This window comes from Balaenoptera physalus (assembly GCF_965194825.1).
Source record: "Balaenoptera physalus genome assembly, chromosome: 11".
NCBI lineage: Eukaryota > Metazoa > Chordata > Mammalia > Artiodactyla > Balaenopteridae > Balaenoptera > Balaenoptera physalus.
In genome coordinates, this window is record NC_138896.1 from 79,370,094 (window position 1) to 79,391,224 (window position 21,131).

At 37.7% G+C, this 21,131-nt stretch overlaps 1 protein-coding gene and 1 long non-coding RNA gene across 45 annotated transcripts in view; one reads left to right on the forward strand and one right to left on the reverse strand.

Annotated features, from left to right (window-relative positions):
* SLMAP (sarcolemma associated protein) overlaps positions 1-21,131 on the forward strand; it is a 151,094-nt gene that overhangs the window by 66,048 nt on the left and 63,915 nt on the right. For all 44 annotated transcript variants that reach the window (XM_082412190.1, XM_082412168.1, XM_082412181.1 and 41 more), the window contains exons 4-5: positions 15,364-15,436; positions 19,489-19,525. In XM_082412190.1, the coding sequence (XP_082268316.1) occupies positions 15,364-15,436; positions 19,489-19,525 (110 nt within the window). The remainder of the gene's footprint in view (positions 1-15,363; positions 15,437-19,488; positions 19,526-21,131) is intronic.
* On the reverse strand, positions 4,488-15,355 carry LOC309637595. The gene is made up of 2 exons (XR_014250691.1): positions 7,529-15,355; positions 4,488-7,175 (listed from the first exon to the last, which is right to left on the reverse strand). It is a non-coding gene; the product is annotated as an uncharacterized lncRNA (long non-coding RNA).

Sequence of the window (21,131 nt, forward strand, 5' to 3'; positions counted from 1 at the left end):
AAAAAGCAGAAATTAATGAAATGAACCAAAAACTCTGGAAGGGATTAAACAAACCCAAAGGCTGGATCTTTAAAACAAAACAGTAAAATAGGTAATTAATAAGCCTTGATTCCTTTATTAGGTGAAAAAAAAATGTAAGGAATGAGAAAGGAGATATAAACACTAATATGGGATATACCAAAAGAATTATTAGAGACTGTTACATGCCAAACTATGGCAAAGAAAAAAAAAACAAAACTAGAATAAATTAATGTTTTCCTGGCAAAATTATCCCAAGATGTAGGAAACTTTTAAGTTGATTTCTTTAAAAGAGACTAAAAAAAGTTATTAAAGATTGACCAGAAATGGGCATTCACAGCCGAATTAGGTCTTAATAAAAAACAGATAAATCCAATGTTGTTTAAATACTCCAACATAGGTGAAGGTGGGAAGCTCTCAAAATCCTTTGAAGAAGCCAGCAGCCTGTCATTAGTGCCAAATTCTGATACAGATAAAGTACAAAGAAGAAAATTGTAACTAATTTCATTTGTGACAATAGATAAAAAATCCTGATTAGGATATTAATAAATTCAGAAATGAAACTATGTCTGTGAGTCTGTTTTTGTTTTGTAAATAAGTTCATTTACATCATTTTTTAAGATTCCACATATAAGTGATACCATATGATATTTGTCTTTCTCTATCTGACTTACTTCACTTAGTATAATAATCTCTAGGTCCATCCATGTTACTGCAAATAGCATGATTTCATTCCTTTTTATGGCTGAGTAGTATTCCATCTTGTATATAAACCACATCTTCTTTATCCATTCATCTGTCTGTGTCTGTCTGTGGACATTTAGGTTGCTTCCATGTGTTGGCTGTTGTTAATAGTGCTGCTATGAACATTGGGGTGCACGTATCTTTTTGATTTATGGTTTTCTCTGGATACATGCTCAGGAGTAGGATTGCAGGGTCATATGGTAACTCCATTTTTAGTTTTTTAAGGAACCTCCATACTGTTCTCCATAGTAGCTGCACCAATTTACATTCCCACCAACAGTATAGGAGGGCTCCCTTTTCTCTACACCCTCTCCACCAATTGTTATTTGTAGACTTTATAATGATGACCATTCTGACCCATGGGAGGTGGTGTCTCATTGTAGTTTTGATTTGCACTTCTCTAATAATTAGTGATGTTGAGCATCTTTTCATGTGCCTATTGGCCATCTGTATGTCTTCTTTGGAGAAATGTGTGTTTAGGTCTTGGGCCCATTTTTTTGATTGGGTTGGTTTTTTTTTCTGTTACTGAATTGTATGAGCTGTTTGTATATTTTGGAAATTAAGCCCTTGTTGGTAGCATCGTTAGCAAATATTTTCTCCCAGTCTGTAGGTTGTCTTTTCATTTTGTTTATGGTTTCCTTTGCTGTGCAAAAGCTTATAAATTTAATTAGGCCCAATTTGTTTATTTTTGTTTATATTTCCATTACTCTAGGAGACAGATGCTCTATAGTGCTTTTGAATACATTTATAATAAAGATATCAAATTAGACACTTGGAATGATAAAAACTAGTTTGTGGGGATCTATGAAAGGATTTTTTTGCATCAGTGTGCATAGTACAAAAAACAATGGAAGGATAATTTTTAAATTGCCCTTCATGCAGGTATTAAAAAGAATACATTAGTATTATATGAATTGCAGGGATTTCTGTAAGACGTTGAGTGAGGAAAGGATTACTTTTAGTAATTTCATTATTTTTAAAAAGTCTCATCAATCCCTATAAATGTACATTTATATGCATGTGTTTATGTATGATTTTATGAACATGGGGGGAAAACATGGAAGAATGCATACATACTAGTCATTAATGTGAGTCTTCCTGGAGTATGATTGGAGAGGAGGAGTAAAGGAGAAGTGGGAGCCAAATTAAAAAGGGCAAGACTAGCAAAACTGAAATAAAACCCCTCTAGGATATATGACATTTATGTATTTGTATAAAATAATGTATGTGTAAAAGGAAATTAAAAAAATATGTATATATAATATATAAAAGTGTTTTTATATTTGTGTGTGTATGTATATATAAATCAGGATTTTTGTTAAAAATGTGATGAGTCTGAGGTCATTGAACATATCAGTTCATATTAGTGTGTCTTCTTTTCCAAGCTCTCCAAAACAAGCTGATTTTGATGTTTGGCTTTCCACACAGTGTGGCTTCAGGGAAAAGACTCATTGGTCAGCACTTTAGTAATACCCTGCCCTATAGATATAAAATGTTATTGCAAACAAATAGGATGACATTCTAACAGACTTTTTAAAAAAAAGAAAGAAAAAGAAAAAGGAAGGGAGAAAGAGAGAAAGCCAACCTATCAGATCCTCCTGGAATGGGAGCCTTAACAACCGGATTGCTGGCCACCGCTCTGTTCACAAACCCACAAACTGCTCAGATGGCATGAGTTTTCTGGGTCATACATTACAGTAACCCTCTGTTGCAAATCTTGGGACCATTTAGTTCTATAAACTTCACATATAACTCCAATTAGCTGATCAGTCCAGGTCCCACTTTACCCACTCTGTTGCTAGGTTAAGCCTCTATGAACAAAGGGCCTGTTATGAGTAAGGCAAATGGTATCTTCCTTTTGCTTTCTGCTACAACTGCACTGAATTGCTTTTACTCCCCGCAGTAGATCTTGCCCCTTCTGGCCTTCAAGCCCTTGCGCATGATCTTTCCTTCACCTAGAAACCTTTCTAGGCTGAACAAAATGCCCTTCCATGTCCCTGTTGCACACTGTACTCATCCCCTTTGTATGGTTGCCTCCCTCACTAACCTGTAAGCTGTTCAAGAACAGGCAGCGTGTCTGTCTTCATTGTAGACTCTCCACACTTAACCTGGCACATATTGGTTGAATAAATTTTCAAACGTCTCATAAATCTTTATCTGCCATTTTACAAAAGTTCTTTCTACCACCTCATCTCAACTAAGATTTTGACAACCTTCCTCCTAATCTGGAGGCTTATATGAGGATTGGGTATTGGCAACCTTCTTGTTACCCACTGCCCTTTTTATTCTGCTGTGACTCAGTTACCTCTCCTTAACCTGTCTCAGCTTTAATTTCCTCATCTTGTGAAATGGGACTCATGATACTACTATCTCAAGGTTTGTGGTATAATATTGAGTGTTCACATTGTGGCACAGTTGAATGTTCACAGTTCACAGTTCAATGTGAACACTGAAAGGGTGAACATAAAGTGCTTAGCTCAGGGTCAGGTGCTTTAATTATTACTGAAACCCTTGCCAATCATTTGCACCATCTTTTTTTACCATCAAGTTTGCCCATCTTTCTCAGTAGCTTCAGCCCCAGGCTTCTTTACCCATCTGTCCTTTGGAACCCATCATTGGCATTTCAGAGGTACTCTCACCAACTCCTTGACTACTCCGTGATTTTTGGCCATGCTGTTTTGCTTATTTCTAGCTCTTGGAAACTTTCACCATAAGCTTTACATACTTCCACTTTCCTGCTACTAGCGGAAATCACAAAGCTGATTCACCACAGAATGTGCCAGATTTGCCAGATTGACTGAGAGAATCTGTCTGATGGCATGGCAGTCTTCTTTTGTTCATTTAAAAGATGGCTTCTCAACCCAGGATATGCACCAGAATTACCTGCAGAGCTTTGTAAAACTACACATGTGTGTATCCCACCCTTCAGCCCTAAGAAGGAGACTTGTTAGGTGTGGGACCTAGGCATACCTATTTTTTTTTGTTGTTTGTTTCCCTTTGTATTTATTTATTTATTTATTAACATCTTTATTGGAGTATAATTGCTTCACAATGTTGTGGTAGTTTCTGCTGTATAACAACGTGAGTCAGCTATATGTATACATATATCCCTGTATCCCCTCCTTCTTGTGTCTCCCTCCCACCCTCCCTATCCCACCCCTCTAGGTAGTCACAAAGCACCGAGCTGATCTCCCTGTGCTATGTGGCTGCTTCCCACTAGCTATCTATTTTACATTTGGTAGTGTATATATGTCAATGCTACCCTCTCACTTCGTCCCAGCTTGCCCTTCCCCCTCCCCGTGTCCTCAAGTCCATTCTCTACATCTGTGTCATTTTTTCTGTCCTGCCCCTAGGTTCATCAGAACCTTTCTTTTTTTTTTTTTTTTTTTTTTAGATTCCATATATATGTGTTAGCATACGGCATTTGTTTTTCTCTTTCTGACTTCCTTCACTCTGTATGACAGACTCTAGGTCCATCCACCTCACTACAAATAACTCAATTTTGTTTCTTTTTATGGCCGAGTAATATTCCATTGTATATATGTGCCACGTCTTCTTTACCTATTCATCTGTTGATGGACACTTAGGTTGCTTCCATGTCCTGGCTATTGTAAATAGTGCTGCAGTGAACATTGTGGTACATGACTCTTTTTGAATTATGGTTTTCTCGGGGTATATGCCCAGTAGTGGGATTGCTGGGTCATGTGGTAGTTCTATTTTTAGTGTTTGTTTTTTTTTTAATTTTTTATTTTATTTTATTTATTTATTTTTGGCTGTGTTGGGTCTTCGTTTCTGTGCAAGGGCTTTCTCTAGTTGCAGCAAGCGGGGGCCACTCTTCATCGCGGTGCGCGGGCCTCTCATTATCGCAGCCTCTCTTGTTGCGGAGCACAGGCTCCAGACACGCAGGCTCAGTAGTTGTGGCTCACGGGTCTAGTTGCTCCGCGACATGTGGGATCTTCCCAGACCAGGGCTCGAACACGTGTCCCCTGCATTGGCAGGCAGATTCTCAACCACTGCGCCACCAGGGAAGCCCCCTATTTTTAGTTTTTTAAGGAACCTCCATACTGTTCTCCATAGTGGCTGTATCAATTTACATTCCCACCAGCAATGCAAGAGGGTTCCCTTTTCTCCACACCCTCTCCAGCATTTGTTGTTTGTAGATTTTTTGATGATGGCCATTCTGACCAGTGTGAGGTGATACCTCATTGTAGTTTTGATTTGCATTTCTCTAATAACTAGTGATGTTGAGCATCCTCTCGTGTGTTTGTTGGCAATCTGTATCTTCTTTGGAGAAATGTCTATTTAGGTCTTCTGCCCATTTTTGGACTGCGTTGTTTGTTTTTTTTGATATTGAGCTGCATGAGCTGCTTGTTGATTTTGGAGGTTAATCTTTGTCAGTTTGCAAATATTTTCTCCCATTCTGAGGCTTGTCTTTTGGTCTTGTTTATGGTTTCCTTTGCTGTGCAAAAGCTTTTACGTTTCATGACGTCCCATTTGTTTATTTTTGTTTTTATTTTATTTTTATTTTTTTATATATATACAAATTTATTTATTTATTTAATTTTGGCTGCATTGGGTCTTTGTTGCTGCACGTGGGCTTTCTCTAGTTGTGGTGAGCGGGGGCTACTGTTGTGGTGCGCAGGCTTCTCATTGAGGTGGCTTCTCTTGTTGCAGAGCATGGACTCTAGGTGTGCGGGCTTCAGTAGTTGTGACGTCAGGGCTCAGTAGTTGTGGCTTGCGGGATCCAGAGTGCAGGCTCAGTAGTTGTGGCGCATGGGCTTAGTTGCTTCACGGCATGTGGAATCTTCCTGGACCAGGGCTCAAACCCATGTCCCCTGCATTGGCAGGTGGATTCTTAACCACTGCGCCACCAGGGAAGTCCTATTTTTGTTTTTATTTCCATTTCTCTAGGAGGTGGGTCAAAAAGGATCTTGCTGTGATTTATGTCATAGAGTGTTCTGCCTCTGTTTTCCTCTGTTTTATAGTGTCTGACCTTACTTTTAGGTCTTTAATCCATTTTGAGTTTATTTTTGTGTATGGCATTAGGGAGTGTTCTAATTTCATTCTTTTACATGTAGCTGTCCAGTTTTCCCAGTACCACTTATTGAAGAGGCTGTCTTTTCTCCATTGTATATTCTTGTCTCCTTTTTCAAAGATAAGGTGACCATATGTGCGTGGGTTTATCTCTGGGCTTTCTATCCTGTTCCATTGATCTATATTTCTGTTTTTGTGCCAGTACCATACTGTCTTGATTACTGTAGCTTTGTAATATAGTCTGAAGTCAGGGAGCCTGATTCCTCCAGCTCTATTTTTCTTTCTCAAGATTGCTTTGGCTATTCAGGGTCTTTTGTGTTTCCATACAAATTGTGAATTTTTTTGTTCTAGTTCTTTATTTGTTTATTTATTTTTAAATTTTTGGCTGTGTTGGGTCTTCATTGCTGCATGCAGGCTTTCTCTCTCTAGTTGCGGTGAGCGGGGGCTACTCTTCATTGCAGTGCACGGGCTTCTCATTGCGGTGGCTTCTCTTGTTGCTGAGCACAGACTGTAGGCGTGTGGGCTTCAGTAGTTGTGGCATGCAGGCTCAGTAGTTGTGGCTTGTGGGCTCTAGAGCACAGGCTCAGTAGTTGTGGCGCATGGGCTTAGTTGCTCCGCGGCATGTGGGCATCTTTCCGGACCAGGTCTCAAACCCGTGTCCCCTGCACTGACAGGCGGATTTTTAACCACTGCGCCACCAGGGAATCCCTGTTCTAGTTCTGTGAAAAATGCCATTGGTAGTTTGGTAGGGATTACATTGAATCTGTAGATTGCTTTGGGTAGTATAATCATTTTCACAATGTTGATTCTTCTAATCCAAGAACATGGTATATCTCTCCATCTGTTTGTATCATCTTTAATTTCTTTCATCAGTGTCTTATAGTTTTCTGCATACAGGTCTTTTGTCTCCTTAGGTAGGTTTATTCCTAGGTATTTTCTTCTCTTTGTTGCAGTGGTAAATGGGAGTGTTTCTTTAATTTCTCTTTCAGATTTTTCATTGTTCATGTATAGGAATGCAAGAGATTTCTGTGCATTAATTTTGTATCCTGCTATTTTACCAGAGTCATTTATTAGCTCTAGTAGTTTTCTGGTAGCATCTTTAGCATCTCTATGTATAGTATCATGTCATCTGCAAGCAGTGACAGTTTTACTTCTTCTTTTCCGATTTGGATTCCTTTTATTTCTTTTTCTTCTTTGATTGCTGTGGCTAAAACTTCCAAAACTATGTTGAATAATAGTGGTGAGAGTGGGCAACCTTGTCTTGTTCCTGTTCTTTGAGGAAATGGTTTCAGTTTTTCACCATTGAGAACAATGTTGGCTGTGGGTTTGTCATATATGGCCTTTATTATGTTGAGGTAGGTTCCCTCTATTAGGCATACCTATTTTTTTTTAAATTTTTTTTTTTTAAAGTATACCTGAATTATACATTATTTAATTTTTATTTATTTATTTATTTATTTTTGGCTGTGTTGGGTCTTCGTTTCTGTGCGAGGGCTTTCTCCAGTTGCGGCAAGCGGGGGCCACTCTTCATCACGGTGCGCGGGCCTCTCACTATCGCGGCCTCTCTTGTTTTGGAGCACAGGCTCCAGACGCGCAGGCTCAGTAATTGTGGCTCACGGGCCCAGTTGCTCCGCGGCATGTGGGATCTTCCCAGACCAGGGCTCGAACCCGTGTCCCCTGCATTGGCAGGCAGATTCTCAACCACTGCGCCACCAGGGAAGCCCAGGCATACCTATTTTTAAAAAGCCTTGGGTTGTTCTTTTGGACAACTAGGTTTAAGAACTCTGCTCTGTTAAGTTTCTGGCAACGGTTTTATGTGCTTTCCCTTATCCTCAAGTCCCAAATTTCCCTTCTCATGTTGTCTGCTGTGAATACATACTTCCTGGCTCTGTACCTGTATTTCCAGCTGCTTGCTTGGTTGTTTCCTCTTGAATGTCCTACTTTCACCTTATAATTACTCTGTACAAAGCCTAATTTCCACCTTCAAACTAGAGCAATCCAATAACTTCCCAATTTCATTTATTGCTCCATCATTCTGTAAACACTGTAGCTCAGAATATTGGTAACTTTTCTGAATCCTGTCTCTACCTTTAGCAGTTGTCACCTACACCATTTGCCTCCCTTCCCTGCTACTACTTGTTTTTCCAGATGCCAACCTAGAATGTTACAGTAGCTCTCCACTTCTGGCCACCATATTTTGCCAACCCAGTGCCTCCAGAATATTCTTCTATTACAGCTTTATTCATGTCATTCTCCTGCTTTTAGAAGCCTTAAGTAGCTGTGTCATACTGTAGAATAAAGTCTGAAATGCTTACCTGTACACTTGAGGCCCTCAAAAATGTGGACTCAATTCAACCTTTTGATTTTATTTCCCATTACTTCCCTTAATATATGTTAAGCAACGTTATTTAGAGGCAAGAGGGAGAAGAAACTGTTTTTGAATACTAGCGCTGCCACTTGCCAAAATGGGATCTCAAGCAAGTTTAGCTTCTTTGACTTTAGTTGCCTCATCTGTAAAAATAGAACAAAAAAATAACTATTTATGTGGTTTGTCATAAGTAGTTAACATGTATAATGTGCTTAGCACCTATACATGTTAACTACTGGCACCTAAAGGGCCTTGAAATATATTCTTTACCTCCTCCCTCCAGTCTCCTCCAGCTGCCCTCATTAGATGTGCAACTCTCTCACATCCTTCTCGTTTTCTTTTTCTTTGCTCGTGCCACTCTCTCTGCCTTTCCTTCCATTTATAGCTTTTGAAATCCTATTCTTTTTTTTTTTCTTTACCCTCTTCATAAATGCCCCTGTCCTTGTCCATTTCAAATTCCCACAGTGCTTTATAGCATTTTTCCCCCTTTGTTGTTACGTTAGATATTTCTAGTTCTGTCTACAAACTGAATTGAAATCTCAAGGACAAGGACCTGGTTGTAGTCCTCTTGGTTTTTCCTGTCATTCCCAGCATGCTCCTTTGTAGCCAGCATGTTTTCAGTGAATATTGAGCCAACAGGTAAAGCCAAAGAACCAACCAAGTCAAAAGATAAACCAACAAGCAATATCACTCCAAGAGAAATAAAGTAGCAAATTAATCCACATACCTAGAGAAAGGATTCCTCCCATCAAATAAATAGGTCGAAACAGGACTTCTCTGGGAAATAGCTGACTCTGAATCTAGGGCAGGAAATGTATAAATTGAATTTATAAGATTTTTGTTATATCAGGAAGCAGTGGAGTTATCTAAGACTGCTGAGGTTCTGTTAGAAGAACTCAGGAATTAACGTGCAATTTTGACTGATTAAAGATTAGACAATTTGAGCATCAAACAATAATAAGAGCAGTGGATTGAAATATATCAAATATGTTTAAATCCATAAAGTTTCAATGATACTAAAAAAGAAAAAAAGATTTGATCACCTCTGGAAGAACTTAGGAAACCCATTTCTCATTCTGAAAACAGGTAGATAAAGAGAAGAATAAAGCATTTGTGTTACCTTTCCTGTAGGAATTATACCTGAGATAAACAAGTAGTTGAAGAAAATGTTTTTTTTAATCACTGAACTCCAGCTCACAAATGAAGACAGGATGATAGAATATCAATTCAAAAAAAGTTTTTCTAAGACAGTCTCTTCAGCAAGTGGTATTGGGAAAGCTGGACAGCCACATGTAAATAATGAAGTTAGAACACACCCTCACACCATACACAAAAATAAACTCAAAATGGCTTGAAGATTTAAATATAAGACGTGACACCATAAAACTCCTAGAAGAGAACATAGGCAAAACATTCTCTGACATAAATCGTACCATCGTTTTCTTAGGTCAGTCTCCTAAGGCAATAGCAAAAGCAAAAATAAACAAATGGGACCTAATCAAACTTATAAGCTTTTGCACAGCAAAGGAAACCATCAAGAAAATGAAGAGACCACCTACAGACTAGGAGAAAATATTTACAAACAATGCCACCGACAAGGGCTTAATTTCCAAAATATACAAACAGTTCATACAACTCAATAACAAAAAAACAACCCAATCAAACAATGGGTAGAAGACCTAAATACACATTTCTTCAAAGAACACATACAGATGGCCAAGGGGCACATGAAAAGCTGCTCATCATTGCAAATTATTAGAGAAATGCAAATCAAAACCAGCAGTGAGGTACCACCTCACACTGGTCAGAATGGCCATCATTAAAAAGCCTACATGTAACAAATGCTGGAGAGGGTATGGAGAAAACGGAACCCTCCTACACTGTTGTTGGGAATATAAATTGGTGCAGGTACTATGGAAAAACAGTATGGAGGTTCCTTAAAAAAAGAGTTGCCATATGGATCTAGCAGTCCCACTCCTGGGCACGTATCTGGAGAAAACTCCAGAAAACCCATAATTTGAAAAGATACATGCACCCCAGTGTTCATCGTAGCACTGTTTACAGTAGCCAAGACATGGAAGCAACGTAAATGTCCATCGATAGATGAATGAATAAAGAAGGTGTAGTATATATACACAACGGAATGCTACTCAGCCATAAAAAAGAATGAAATCATGCCATTTGCAGTAACATGGATGGACTAGAGATTATCATACTAAGTGAAGTTAGTCAGATAGAGGAAGACAAATATCATATGATATCACTTGTATGTGGGAATCTAAAATATGACACAAATGAATTTATTTACAAAACAGAAACAGACTCACATAGAAAAAAGACTTATGGTTACCAAAGGGGAAAGGGGGTGGGGGAGGGATAAATTAGGAGTTTGAGATTAGCAGATACAGACTACTATACATAAAATGGACAACAAAGTCCTACTGTATAGCACAGGGAACTATATTCAATATCCTATAATAAATCATAATGGAAAAGAATATGAAAAAGAATATGTATGTATTTGTATAACTGAATCACTTTGCTGTATACCAGAAACTAACAGAACATGGTAAATCGACTATACTTCAAGTTAAAAAAATTTTTTTTCTTAATTTGAAGAGTACTTGTCTATCCAGCTAACTTGCCCTGTCTCTTTTCTAACCTTAAAAAAAAAAAACAGTCTTAGAATCAGAAGCTTTATGTAGCAAAAAATACCAGAATGAAGGTTTGGTAACTTTCATCTTAGATTGCAGTCAAAAGGTAATTAGAGGGACTTCCCTGGTGGCAAAGTGGTTAAGAATCCACCTGCCAATGCAGGAGACAAGCGTTCGAGCCCCAGTCTGGGAAGATGCCACATGCCTCGGATCACCTAAGCCCGTGCACCGCAACTACTGAGCCTGCGCTCTAGAGCCCGCGAGCCACAACTTCTGAAGCCCATGCGCCTAGAGCCCGTGCTCCACAACAAGAGAAGCCACCGCAATGAGAAGCCCGCACACTGCAACGAAGAGTAGCCCCCGCTCTCCGCAGCTAGAAAAAGCCCGTGCACAGCAACGGAGACCCAAAGCAGCCAAAAATAAATAAATTAATTAATTATTTTTTAAAAAGGCAATCAGATGAATAATTTCCCATCCTGGAAATGTTAAAACCTCTCATTTGGGTCTTGTTTTCTTTTTAATGTTTCTGGTGTTTTACTTCCCATTACTGCCGGTCATCTCAAGAGACCCTTCAACCTACTCAAGTAGATTGTAGTATTGACCTTCCTACTCAGTGCAGGGAAGGAGACAGAACCAGACTCCAACATACTAGTAGTTTCAGTCTCCCAGTCAAGTGTCTTAAACAGTTTTTAAACTTATCACAGTGAACATTGGTTCTTTAAGTAGTGTATGTGTAAAGAGGTAATAGAAAAGGCTGACTGTATATCATAAAGTAAATATATTAACTCAAAAGCAAAATAAATAATCTGTATAAGGTAATAGAGAAAGAACTCATTTAAATGGCAGTCAGGTTGTATAGTCTTAATTCTGATTTTTAATAAAGTGCCGTAAATACAGCAGGTAATTGCAGATTTTTCTCTGCAGATACCTTGTTTTTCCTCAACACATGTTTTTCATGTTTTAACGTTTCTGAAATTTGCATTTAGCTTACAATACATGTGTACATTTAACGTGGCAGTGTTCCTGCAGCCTCCGTACCCCGCCCAAAAAACTTTAAAATTGTGTTTTACAATTAATTTTGTTTTTGAATCTTGGCAGTATGACAGTAATAATGTTTCTGGATGAATTTCGAGAACAAAGTTTGTTTTAAAAGTGCTTCAAAAATGCTTTAGGGCTTCCCTGGTGGTGCAGTGCTTGAGAATCCGCCTGCCAATGCAGGGGACACGGGTTCAAGCCCTGGTCCGGGAAGATCCCACATGCCGCGGAGCAACTAGGCCCGTGAGCCACAACTACTGAGCCTGCGCATCTGGAGCCTGTGCTCCGCAAGAAGAGAGACCGCCATGGTGAGAGGCCCGCGCACCGCGATGAAGAGTGGCCCCCACTTGCCGCAACTAGAGAAAGCCCTCGCACAGAAACGAAGACCCAACACAGCCAAAAATAAATAAATAAATAAAAAGCTTCCTATTTCCAAAGTAGTTTCTTCATAATACCATGTATACCGTATATGTTATACCATAGTGCCGGTTCCAGTGTTCCTAAAAAGGGGAGCAGGGATTCTCAATGGTCAAATAAGTTTGGAAAACACATCTAACCTTTAGAGCCTCATTATGGACAAAAAACCCATTAAGCTCTGAGAAAGCCTGTGGTTTAAATAAATAAAAACTCTTTAAATGTCTTTTAACCAAGTATTTTCCAAACTCTTCTGACCCCAAAATCCTTTTTTGTTAATACCTGCTAGCGCTCCATTTTAGGAAATGCTGCTAGGTAGAGTCATTAATAAAAGTATTAGAACGAAACATTTTTGTCAGGTTGCTTTAAATACTTGCCTTTTGCAAATTGAAAAGATTACTAACATTTCTATGCTGTCACAAGAACCTTTCCAAAGGCAGGTTTGACTAGACTAGATTGTCAGCTTAGTCAGACATGATCTTTAACTGCTTTCAATAGTACAGCAACCTCAAACTGCCCAGGTAGTATTAGCCCTTGGTTCATCTCACAAATCTATACATTGGCCCAGTTGCTGGGCTTCAGCGTGATATATGTGAGCAGAAGAAATCCTTATGTAACATGTCGTAGGCTGTCAGCTCTGGCGCTACAGTTTTATTCTGTAATTCACTGTACCTTTTTTAAAAAAACAACTTTATTATCAGTTTAAATATATTGGTAAATTATCAGTACTGCTGGGTCTTCTTGTTTTGTGATCCTCTATTTATTGTAGCCTGTTTGTAGTAAATCTCTGGGGGAGCCATCAAGCTGGGATAAATCCATCCCTTCCCTATCTTCTGCCAGGGAAAGGAGGCAGTTAGGTGCTTCTTGTAAGTAGAGATGAACACTACTGTCCTCGTAGTAAGAGATACCTTCTCCCCCGAGTAATGGAAACTGTAAAATATTAACCAGACATGTTCTTTGACATTCATTTATTAAATACCCTCTTTGTACCAGATAACTCTGCTAATTACCAGGTTTAAAAAGTGAGAAGCAACAGTCATTGCTACCCCCAAAGAGTTGACTCTAATTGGTGAGAGAATGGTTGTGGAAATGGTAAATATTCACAGTGCAGTGTGTTTAGTGTTATAAGTAGACATAGGTTCTGGGGACACCTAGCTCAGGTATTGAACTTTAGTGAAGGAAGTAAAAAGTCTGACCCTGGAGGATAAATAGCCTTTGGTTATGCAGGCAAGGGGATAAAGGACATCACCGACAGAGAGCACAGCTTGTGTAAAAGGCATGGGGTTATGAAAAGTAAGAAATTTGGAGATGCAGGTAACTTGGTTTTGCATAACGTATCTGTGATAGCAGGACGGGAGGGTGAGACCTGAAATGAAGGTCAATGATTCATGGCAGTAATTGCTGTGTTAGGCAGAGAGTTTCATCACCCTACATTAGCTTTTAATTAGAGTTTGTTAAACTAAATGAATTAACTCTTTGAACCCTGAAGGACATAATATCTGAAGAATAGAGAAATTTTAAAAAATCTTTTTAAAAAAAATAAATTTATTTATTTATGTATTTATGTTTTTATTTTTGGCTGCGTTGGGTCTTCGTTGCTGCACACGGGACTTCTCTAGTTGCGGCGAGTGGGGGCTACTCTTTGTTGTGGTGCACGGGTTTCTCATTGCGGTGGCTTCTCTTGTTGTGGAGCACGGGCTCTAGGCCCGCGGGCTTCAGTAGTTGTGGCATGTGGGCTCTAGAGCGCAGACTTAGTAGTTGTGGTGCACGAGCTTAGCTGCTCCGCAGCATGTGGGATCTCCCCGGACCAGGGCTCCAATCCATGTCCCCTGCATTGGCAGGTGGATTATTAACCACTGTGCCACCAGGGAAGTCCCCCAAACCATCGACTTTTAAACTATGAAAATAATTTTTTTCTGTAAAAGAAAAAGAAGCTCTGTACAAGTACTGCTTTTGAGAGGTTTTGTCTCTTGAAATCTTCAGACGAAGGAGGAAGTAAGAAGCAATGGTAAGAAGCTGTCTACAGGACTTCCCTGGTGGCACAGTGGTTAAGAATCCGCCTGCCAATGCAGGGGACACGGCTTCGAGCCCTGTTCTGGGAAGATCCCACATGCCGCGGAGCAACTAAGCCCGTGCGCCACAACTACTGAGCCTGCGCTCTAGAGCCCGCAAGCCACAGCTACTGAGCCTGCATGTTGCAACTACTGAAGCTCGTGAGCCTAGAGCCTGTGCTCTGCAACAAGAGAAGCCACCACAGTCAGAAGCCCGCGCACCGCAACAAAGAGTAGCCCCTGCTTGCTGCAACCAGAGAAAGCCCATGTGCAGCAATGAAGACCCAACGCAGCCAAAAATTAATTAATTAATTAATTAAAAGCCTTTTTTAAAAAAAAAAAGAAGCTATCTACAAAGTGACTGATGTAATGTTATATAAAGATGTTTGGAGATGGAGGAGGAAACAACCACCGAGAAAACAAAACCATAATTTTAAATACTGAACTGGGAACTTCAGATTTGAGTTCTAGCCAACAGCTCTGATACTTAATAGCAGAGAGTTGTAGAAGCAATTTCACTTGTCTGAGGTCTTGGTTTTCTCGCTCATAAAATGGGGTATTGAATGGCATATTCCAAGCTGTTATTATACAGAACTTTAGAGTTTTGTGAGGTATGGATAGGAGTTATAGGTTGGGGACAGGAGATTTAGGACTAAGGGCTAAATTTTAAACTGGGAACTAGTTGTGCTTAGGTTTTGATGCTAGCATATAGAGGAGAAAGTGCGTCTCCCTCTCACTCCCACCCCAACCCTCAATTGTATTTCCATATACTCCAATGACCTTTGGTTTATTGTTGCTATAGCATTGGACGTTAGGACACTTTTCAAAGCAATTTTATCTGTGATTCTGCCTTGCAGTTGTGATTCATTGTGGATAAGAATGAGTTTCTTCAGGGGAATGAATATTGTCGTTAAACCACCAAAATTATTTTCTTTCCCGGAAGTTATTATATTTAAGAATAAAATATATGTTTAGACATGAAAGGTACGAAGGTTTATATTTTTATACAATTATTTTATCCATCTTATTTGTTTGTTTTAACCAGTTACCCATGGGTGTATTGTTTCCACAATAAAACTTTTTCTACCAGATGGTATGGAAGCCCGGCTCCGCTCAGAGTGAGTATAATATAGAGCTATGAACTTTTTGTATTAATTACATTGGTTAATAATATTCTAGATGATAGTATACTGTTTATACTTCAGAATTATTCTAATAATGTTAGAAAATTGATGTAGTACTTTTGGAATATAATATACTACAGTATAATTGCTTTTCACATTAGTTACAATTCTAGTAAATAATAATGTGTAAGGAGGCACAGTTATTTTGTTTCCAAAATTAACTTTATAACTTACATGTTGATGGAAAATTAGTTTTTTAGAATATTTGGAGTATATAAGTTATTGATGAGTGATAATTGTATTCATTTTGATCTGCATTTCATATATGACTTCTTAAACTACGGTTGCCTCTGAAGTTAATGCCAGTGTCATAATCTTAAAGGACTTTAAGGATGTTGACACAGTTAGTAGTCTATATTGGTGGGAGTTTTTGGAGGGATTTTCCAATTCTGTAGTTTTTTCTTTTTTTAAGTGAAACAGTGGAAAGGTCACTTAGAGGAGGACAAACTTGAGAGGGAAAAATTGCTCATAAAATGCAAACGTTAAAATGTAAGCATAAATACATTTTGATCTTGTACTTTTCACAGATTATTATTATGAAGTGTTAGAGGGAGCTAAACAGTCTTTAAACTTAAGCATTTTTTATTCTGAGTAAATAAATATGAATATTGGATATGGTAGAGGCTTGTTTCTACACCCAGCATAATATTTTCTGTCCTACAAAAGCAGAAACAAATATCTGAGGATGGGAGGTTGAGAGCAGCAGTAAGTTGAAGGTGAAGTAGAGTAGTGAGTAGGAAAGAGAGAAGGAAAAAGGAAACAGAGAGAGATCCTCTTATTACTATGATAGTGCTTTCATTAGAATTATTGTATATTATGCTTTAGTTGGAGGCTACCAATTTTTTTTTTTTTTTTACCTTTCAGGATATCTGAATAAAACAGAAATTTTAAAACATTTTAAATTTAAAATATTAATCTGTTCCCTATTCTAAATTATAGTTTAATTATTAAAAATATAGTTAACTTTGGGAACATTAATGTGATTTAGCTTTTAAAATGAGTTAGTCAAGAGTTAAGGTTTTAAAAATAAGAGTAACTATTAATCAACTAATAACAAATGGCTTCTTAAAGACCTGGATGTTTGTATTTGATAATGAGATTTTTCTTTCATGGATTCAAAAGCTTTGAGCAGCTGCATAAAGGGTCATGTCTGTTCTCAGCTTCCATCCGATAGGGCATATGAATTTTTTCAAAGTCTATATCAGTGAATTGTGTTCCTATCCCTCTTGTTTCCCCAGTGCTTTTCATCTTTGTCCCTTTTTCCTTCTCTTTGTTTGGTTTTTCTTATGTGGTTAAATGTTAGCATCATTTAAAATTTTGCTGCCAGTTTCATTGTGTGTAATCTGGTTGACTTTCTGGAGAAGATGAATTTTGAACAGGCAATCCTCGAGCTGGAAGAAGATCAGAACGGTCTTTAGAGGTAGATAGTCTGGTTCAAAGCCCAACTCCACCTGTTCTGTGACTTGATCAGGCCTCCCTTTTCTCATTTGAAAAATGAAGTTAATAATAGTACCTATTGAGCAGGAATTTTATGAGGAGGATTAAGCAAGATTGTACACTTAAAGAGTTTAGTGTAGTACCTGGTGCATAATGAGCACACGATGAATACTATTTCTCTTATTGTAATCTAATATTTTCTAGCAATCAAGATGCTTTTAAGTATGTCAGAATGCTTAGAGTTCGAGGTACATTGTATACATAGCATTTAATATTTTTAAGGTCTTCAGTGGGTATACTGTTCTCAAAAAGCTGATTCATTTTTCTTCCTTGATTTTTATTTTTATTGCACAAATAATTTTCAAATAATAACAGAGAAAAATTGCCTATAATCCCACCACCCTAAGTTTTCCTTCTACAGTTCCTTGTTGCATATGAACTTTTTCCATAATTCAAACAAAATACACCTGTATCCACAATAGTTTTTGTAAAGTACAAATATATATCACTTATGGAATGTTTTGCTAGATATTTAGCCTTTTGTTTATCAACCAGATTTTCATGAGAACAGAAAATTTTGTACTTGGGTCACTAAGAAAACTGGTTTAAAAAAAACAAAAACAAAACCTCCTGCGACTTCCCTGGTGGTCCATTGGTTAAGATTCTGTGCACCCAGTGCAGGGGGCCCAGGTTCAATCCCTGGTCAGGGAACTAAGATCCCATATATTGCAACTAAGCCCACGTGCCGCAACTAGAGAAGCTCGTGCGCCACAACAAAGAGCCCAGGCACTGTGATGAAGACCCAGCACAGCCAAAATGAAAAACAAAAAACAAAAAACCTCCATTAATACCATTTGCTTCTATTTATACTTTCTCAAGTTCATTTCCCTGTATGTGCATATCTACAGAGAAAAGGTATATACCCAGAATGGCTATATCTGGGTGCTGGCATTGGGTAGTTTTTATTTATTTCCTCATGCTTTACTTCACACATTTTCCCTAGTCAATATGTATTACTTGTATAAAATCAAGAAAAAGAAACTTATTTTTAAAATGTCTATTCCATTTTTATGAGGCAGAGAAAAAAACTAAAGCTGTATGTAATTTTTTAAACCTTCATTAGGCACCAGATTTGTTAGGGCCTTGTATAGGTTCTGGGGATGCAGAGGTGAATTGTTCAAAGTGCTGAGAACACAGATGTGAAATCAAAGGAGTAGAGCAGGGGATTATATGGTCTCAGTGGGAGTCTGTACAGGATATCATGGGAGCCCAGAAGGGAAGTGGGTGCTAATACTTAATATTCCATTTTATTCAGCATCTTAGTGTATTTGTGACTAATTGAATTGAAATATTCTTAGGATGTTTGCAGTTACTACAATGGAGTCAGACTTGTTATCCCTATTTTTAAGTCCTGTAAGATCAGTTTGTCAGCAACTTACACGTGATTAACCTGTTGAATCTAGGAACTTTACCTAATCAACCATCAAGCAGACCATTACCAGATTGGCCTCTAGGATATGGAGTGAGGAGCAACGGGTAGGGGCCATGGGTGGCAGTCTTGCTCTGTGCTCCGTCTACTTACCCTCCCAGCCCACATTACAGTATCTTACAGTGCTTGTAAGACAGGAACCCTGGCTTCCTTAGCGGCTCTGTTCTCATAGGAGTGGTAGTAGTGATCAAGTGCTACTATGTCTAGGTACTGTTTTAAGCACTTTACTTATATTCACACATTTAATACTCACAATAACCCTATGTGGTTAGTTTTATGATTATCCCCATTTTATGGATGAGGAAACTGAGACCTATAGTGGTTAGATAACTTGCCCAAGATTTTATACCTGGTAAGTATAGCCAAAATTTGGACCCAGTCAGTATAGCTTCTGAGCCTGCATGCTTAACTGCTACACTGTACTGCCTCTTATGTACTTTATAAGGCCCAAAAGGCAATTAATACCAATTAATACTGTGTTACTGTTTAGTTTTAAAGTGATATACTGAGTTAGAATCATAACTACATGTAAGCTTTCAGTGTGTGAGGTGGCTAGGTAGAGAAGAGTAGTACTAATGTTTTGGTTAGCTGAAGTTGTTCTCCACTGGAATGTATTTTCAAATTATAGCCTTCTTTACAGTAGAACTTTGCTTTTTAAGGCTTTCTGTATAGAATTATTTAATTTTAAGAGGACTTAATTTACACATTCTAAAATTTTAAATGGATAATTTAAGGAGTGCTTCTTTTCTGTTTAGAAGTTCTTATAACTAAGGAATTCACCATAGCCCTCATTAATAGTAGATCCGGCAAGGGCATTTAATACATTTTGGATTTTGAATTTGTGTTTAGAAATACATTAATGTGTAAAAGGTTTGTGTATTTATTACCTTGTTTTCTAACAATTCTATATGTTTATGAAGGATTCAAAAATAATTCACATTCTTTTAATTATATGAAAACAAGTGTGTCAACTTTGGGGTTTAAGATATTCTTGTACTGTCATACTCTATTTCCTCTATTGTCAGGAAATTAGATAAAAATTCTAAATTTTACTTTTCAGTGTCATCCATGCTCCATTACCAAGTCCTGTTGACAAAGTAAGTTGCTAATGATTATTTTTTCCAAACTGATTCAGCTATATTGCTTTTGAAAAGGTTTCTGTTTGTTCGTTTTTAATATGCTTTACCTAGAAACTTATTTCTCTTTTGTAACAAAAATACAAGAATGCATATAGCTGTAGAGTTATTCTAGTCTGATCTTCAAAAACTGGAGAATTTAGGATGGATGTTTCTTAGGACAAAGCCTTTGTTATCTCAAGTCAGTGGCAGACTCTAGACTAGAAGCATTTGTTTTGTGCCTAGCCATAGGTAAGAAGTGTTAGTTACTACTTTTTATTCTATAATACATTTCTGTCTAGAAATATTTATTAAAGCTTTGCACCCAGATAATTTACTCAAAATATACCTACACATGGAAATAACACAGAAATGTGGGCTTGCAGAAATTCCTCTTTGATTGTTCTTGAAGATCAGTTTTAACTTGATTTGGACAGAAACTTTGCAGTAATTACTTGTTAGAAAATATTTTTCTTTTGTTCAGAAATAATGGTGTATTAAACTGTAGATATCATTGCTAGGTAGCAAAAAAAAAAAAAAGATCTCTTGTATCTTTTGGCATTAAAGTGTATGTTGAGTTTTCTTAGTAAAGTAACTAAACTATTGGGAAAAAACATTTTACTTTTTTTTCCTTCCATCTGGATAAAGAATGAAAGCCTACCTGAAACTGAAGTTCACTGTTAGATTCCTTTTTTAGAAGTAAAAGTGGTTAATCATCAACTTCAGCAATACCAAGAGTCATTTCAGACGTATATAATGGCCTTGCTGATTTAGGACTAACTTTTAAAAAAATAATGCCACCTGTCGGTCTACTACTTAGCATATTAGTAAAAATAGACTTTCTGAGCTTAATAAGGAATGATGCTGTTAACATCACTAATAAGTTAACATATAAGGCTTGGGTAGTGTTGAGAATATGGATAAATGAATGATACAGCAACCTGTTAGTGCCTTTTTTTTTTTTTTAAATAATTCTGTGGTTCTATATTCCACACCCAGGAGAAACCCTTTATAGAAGTTACTTCTTCCAATACTCTTGAGTTCTAAGCATTTTGGCTGTGACTTTAATGTTTAAACACCATTATTTCCCATCTTTTTCTTCTTAAAACCTACCTACAGTTTAAAGGGAAAAAAAAAAAAAGACAGACCTTTCTTCATTGCCTCTGGCCATTGGACAAAGTATTGTATTTCGTGTCCTGCTTCTCCCCACGCGCCCACATACAAATATCATTTTGAAGATGGCTACTTCTAAACGAATTGTGACTTGTTGACATATTGAAGAACTATTTGACAATGAATTTTAAAGGGGAAAAATGTAGATCTGTTGATTTAGCAGGTATTATTTCTGGGTAAAGAAAAGGCTGTATTGCCTTTGTGCCCTAAGTTTGTGATTTGGTTTATCAAGGAATGTTTTCATGGGTAGCACCTGTTGCACCATCCTGCTTGTAAATCTCAAACTGATCAGCATAATACAATACCATTTATAAATTCTAGACATGGAGCAGAAATATTTTGAAAACTAAAGGAAATCGTTCATTTGAAAAATAATTTTTATTTTGCATAGTTCAGTAAATAGGCATTGCAAGGA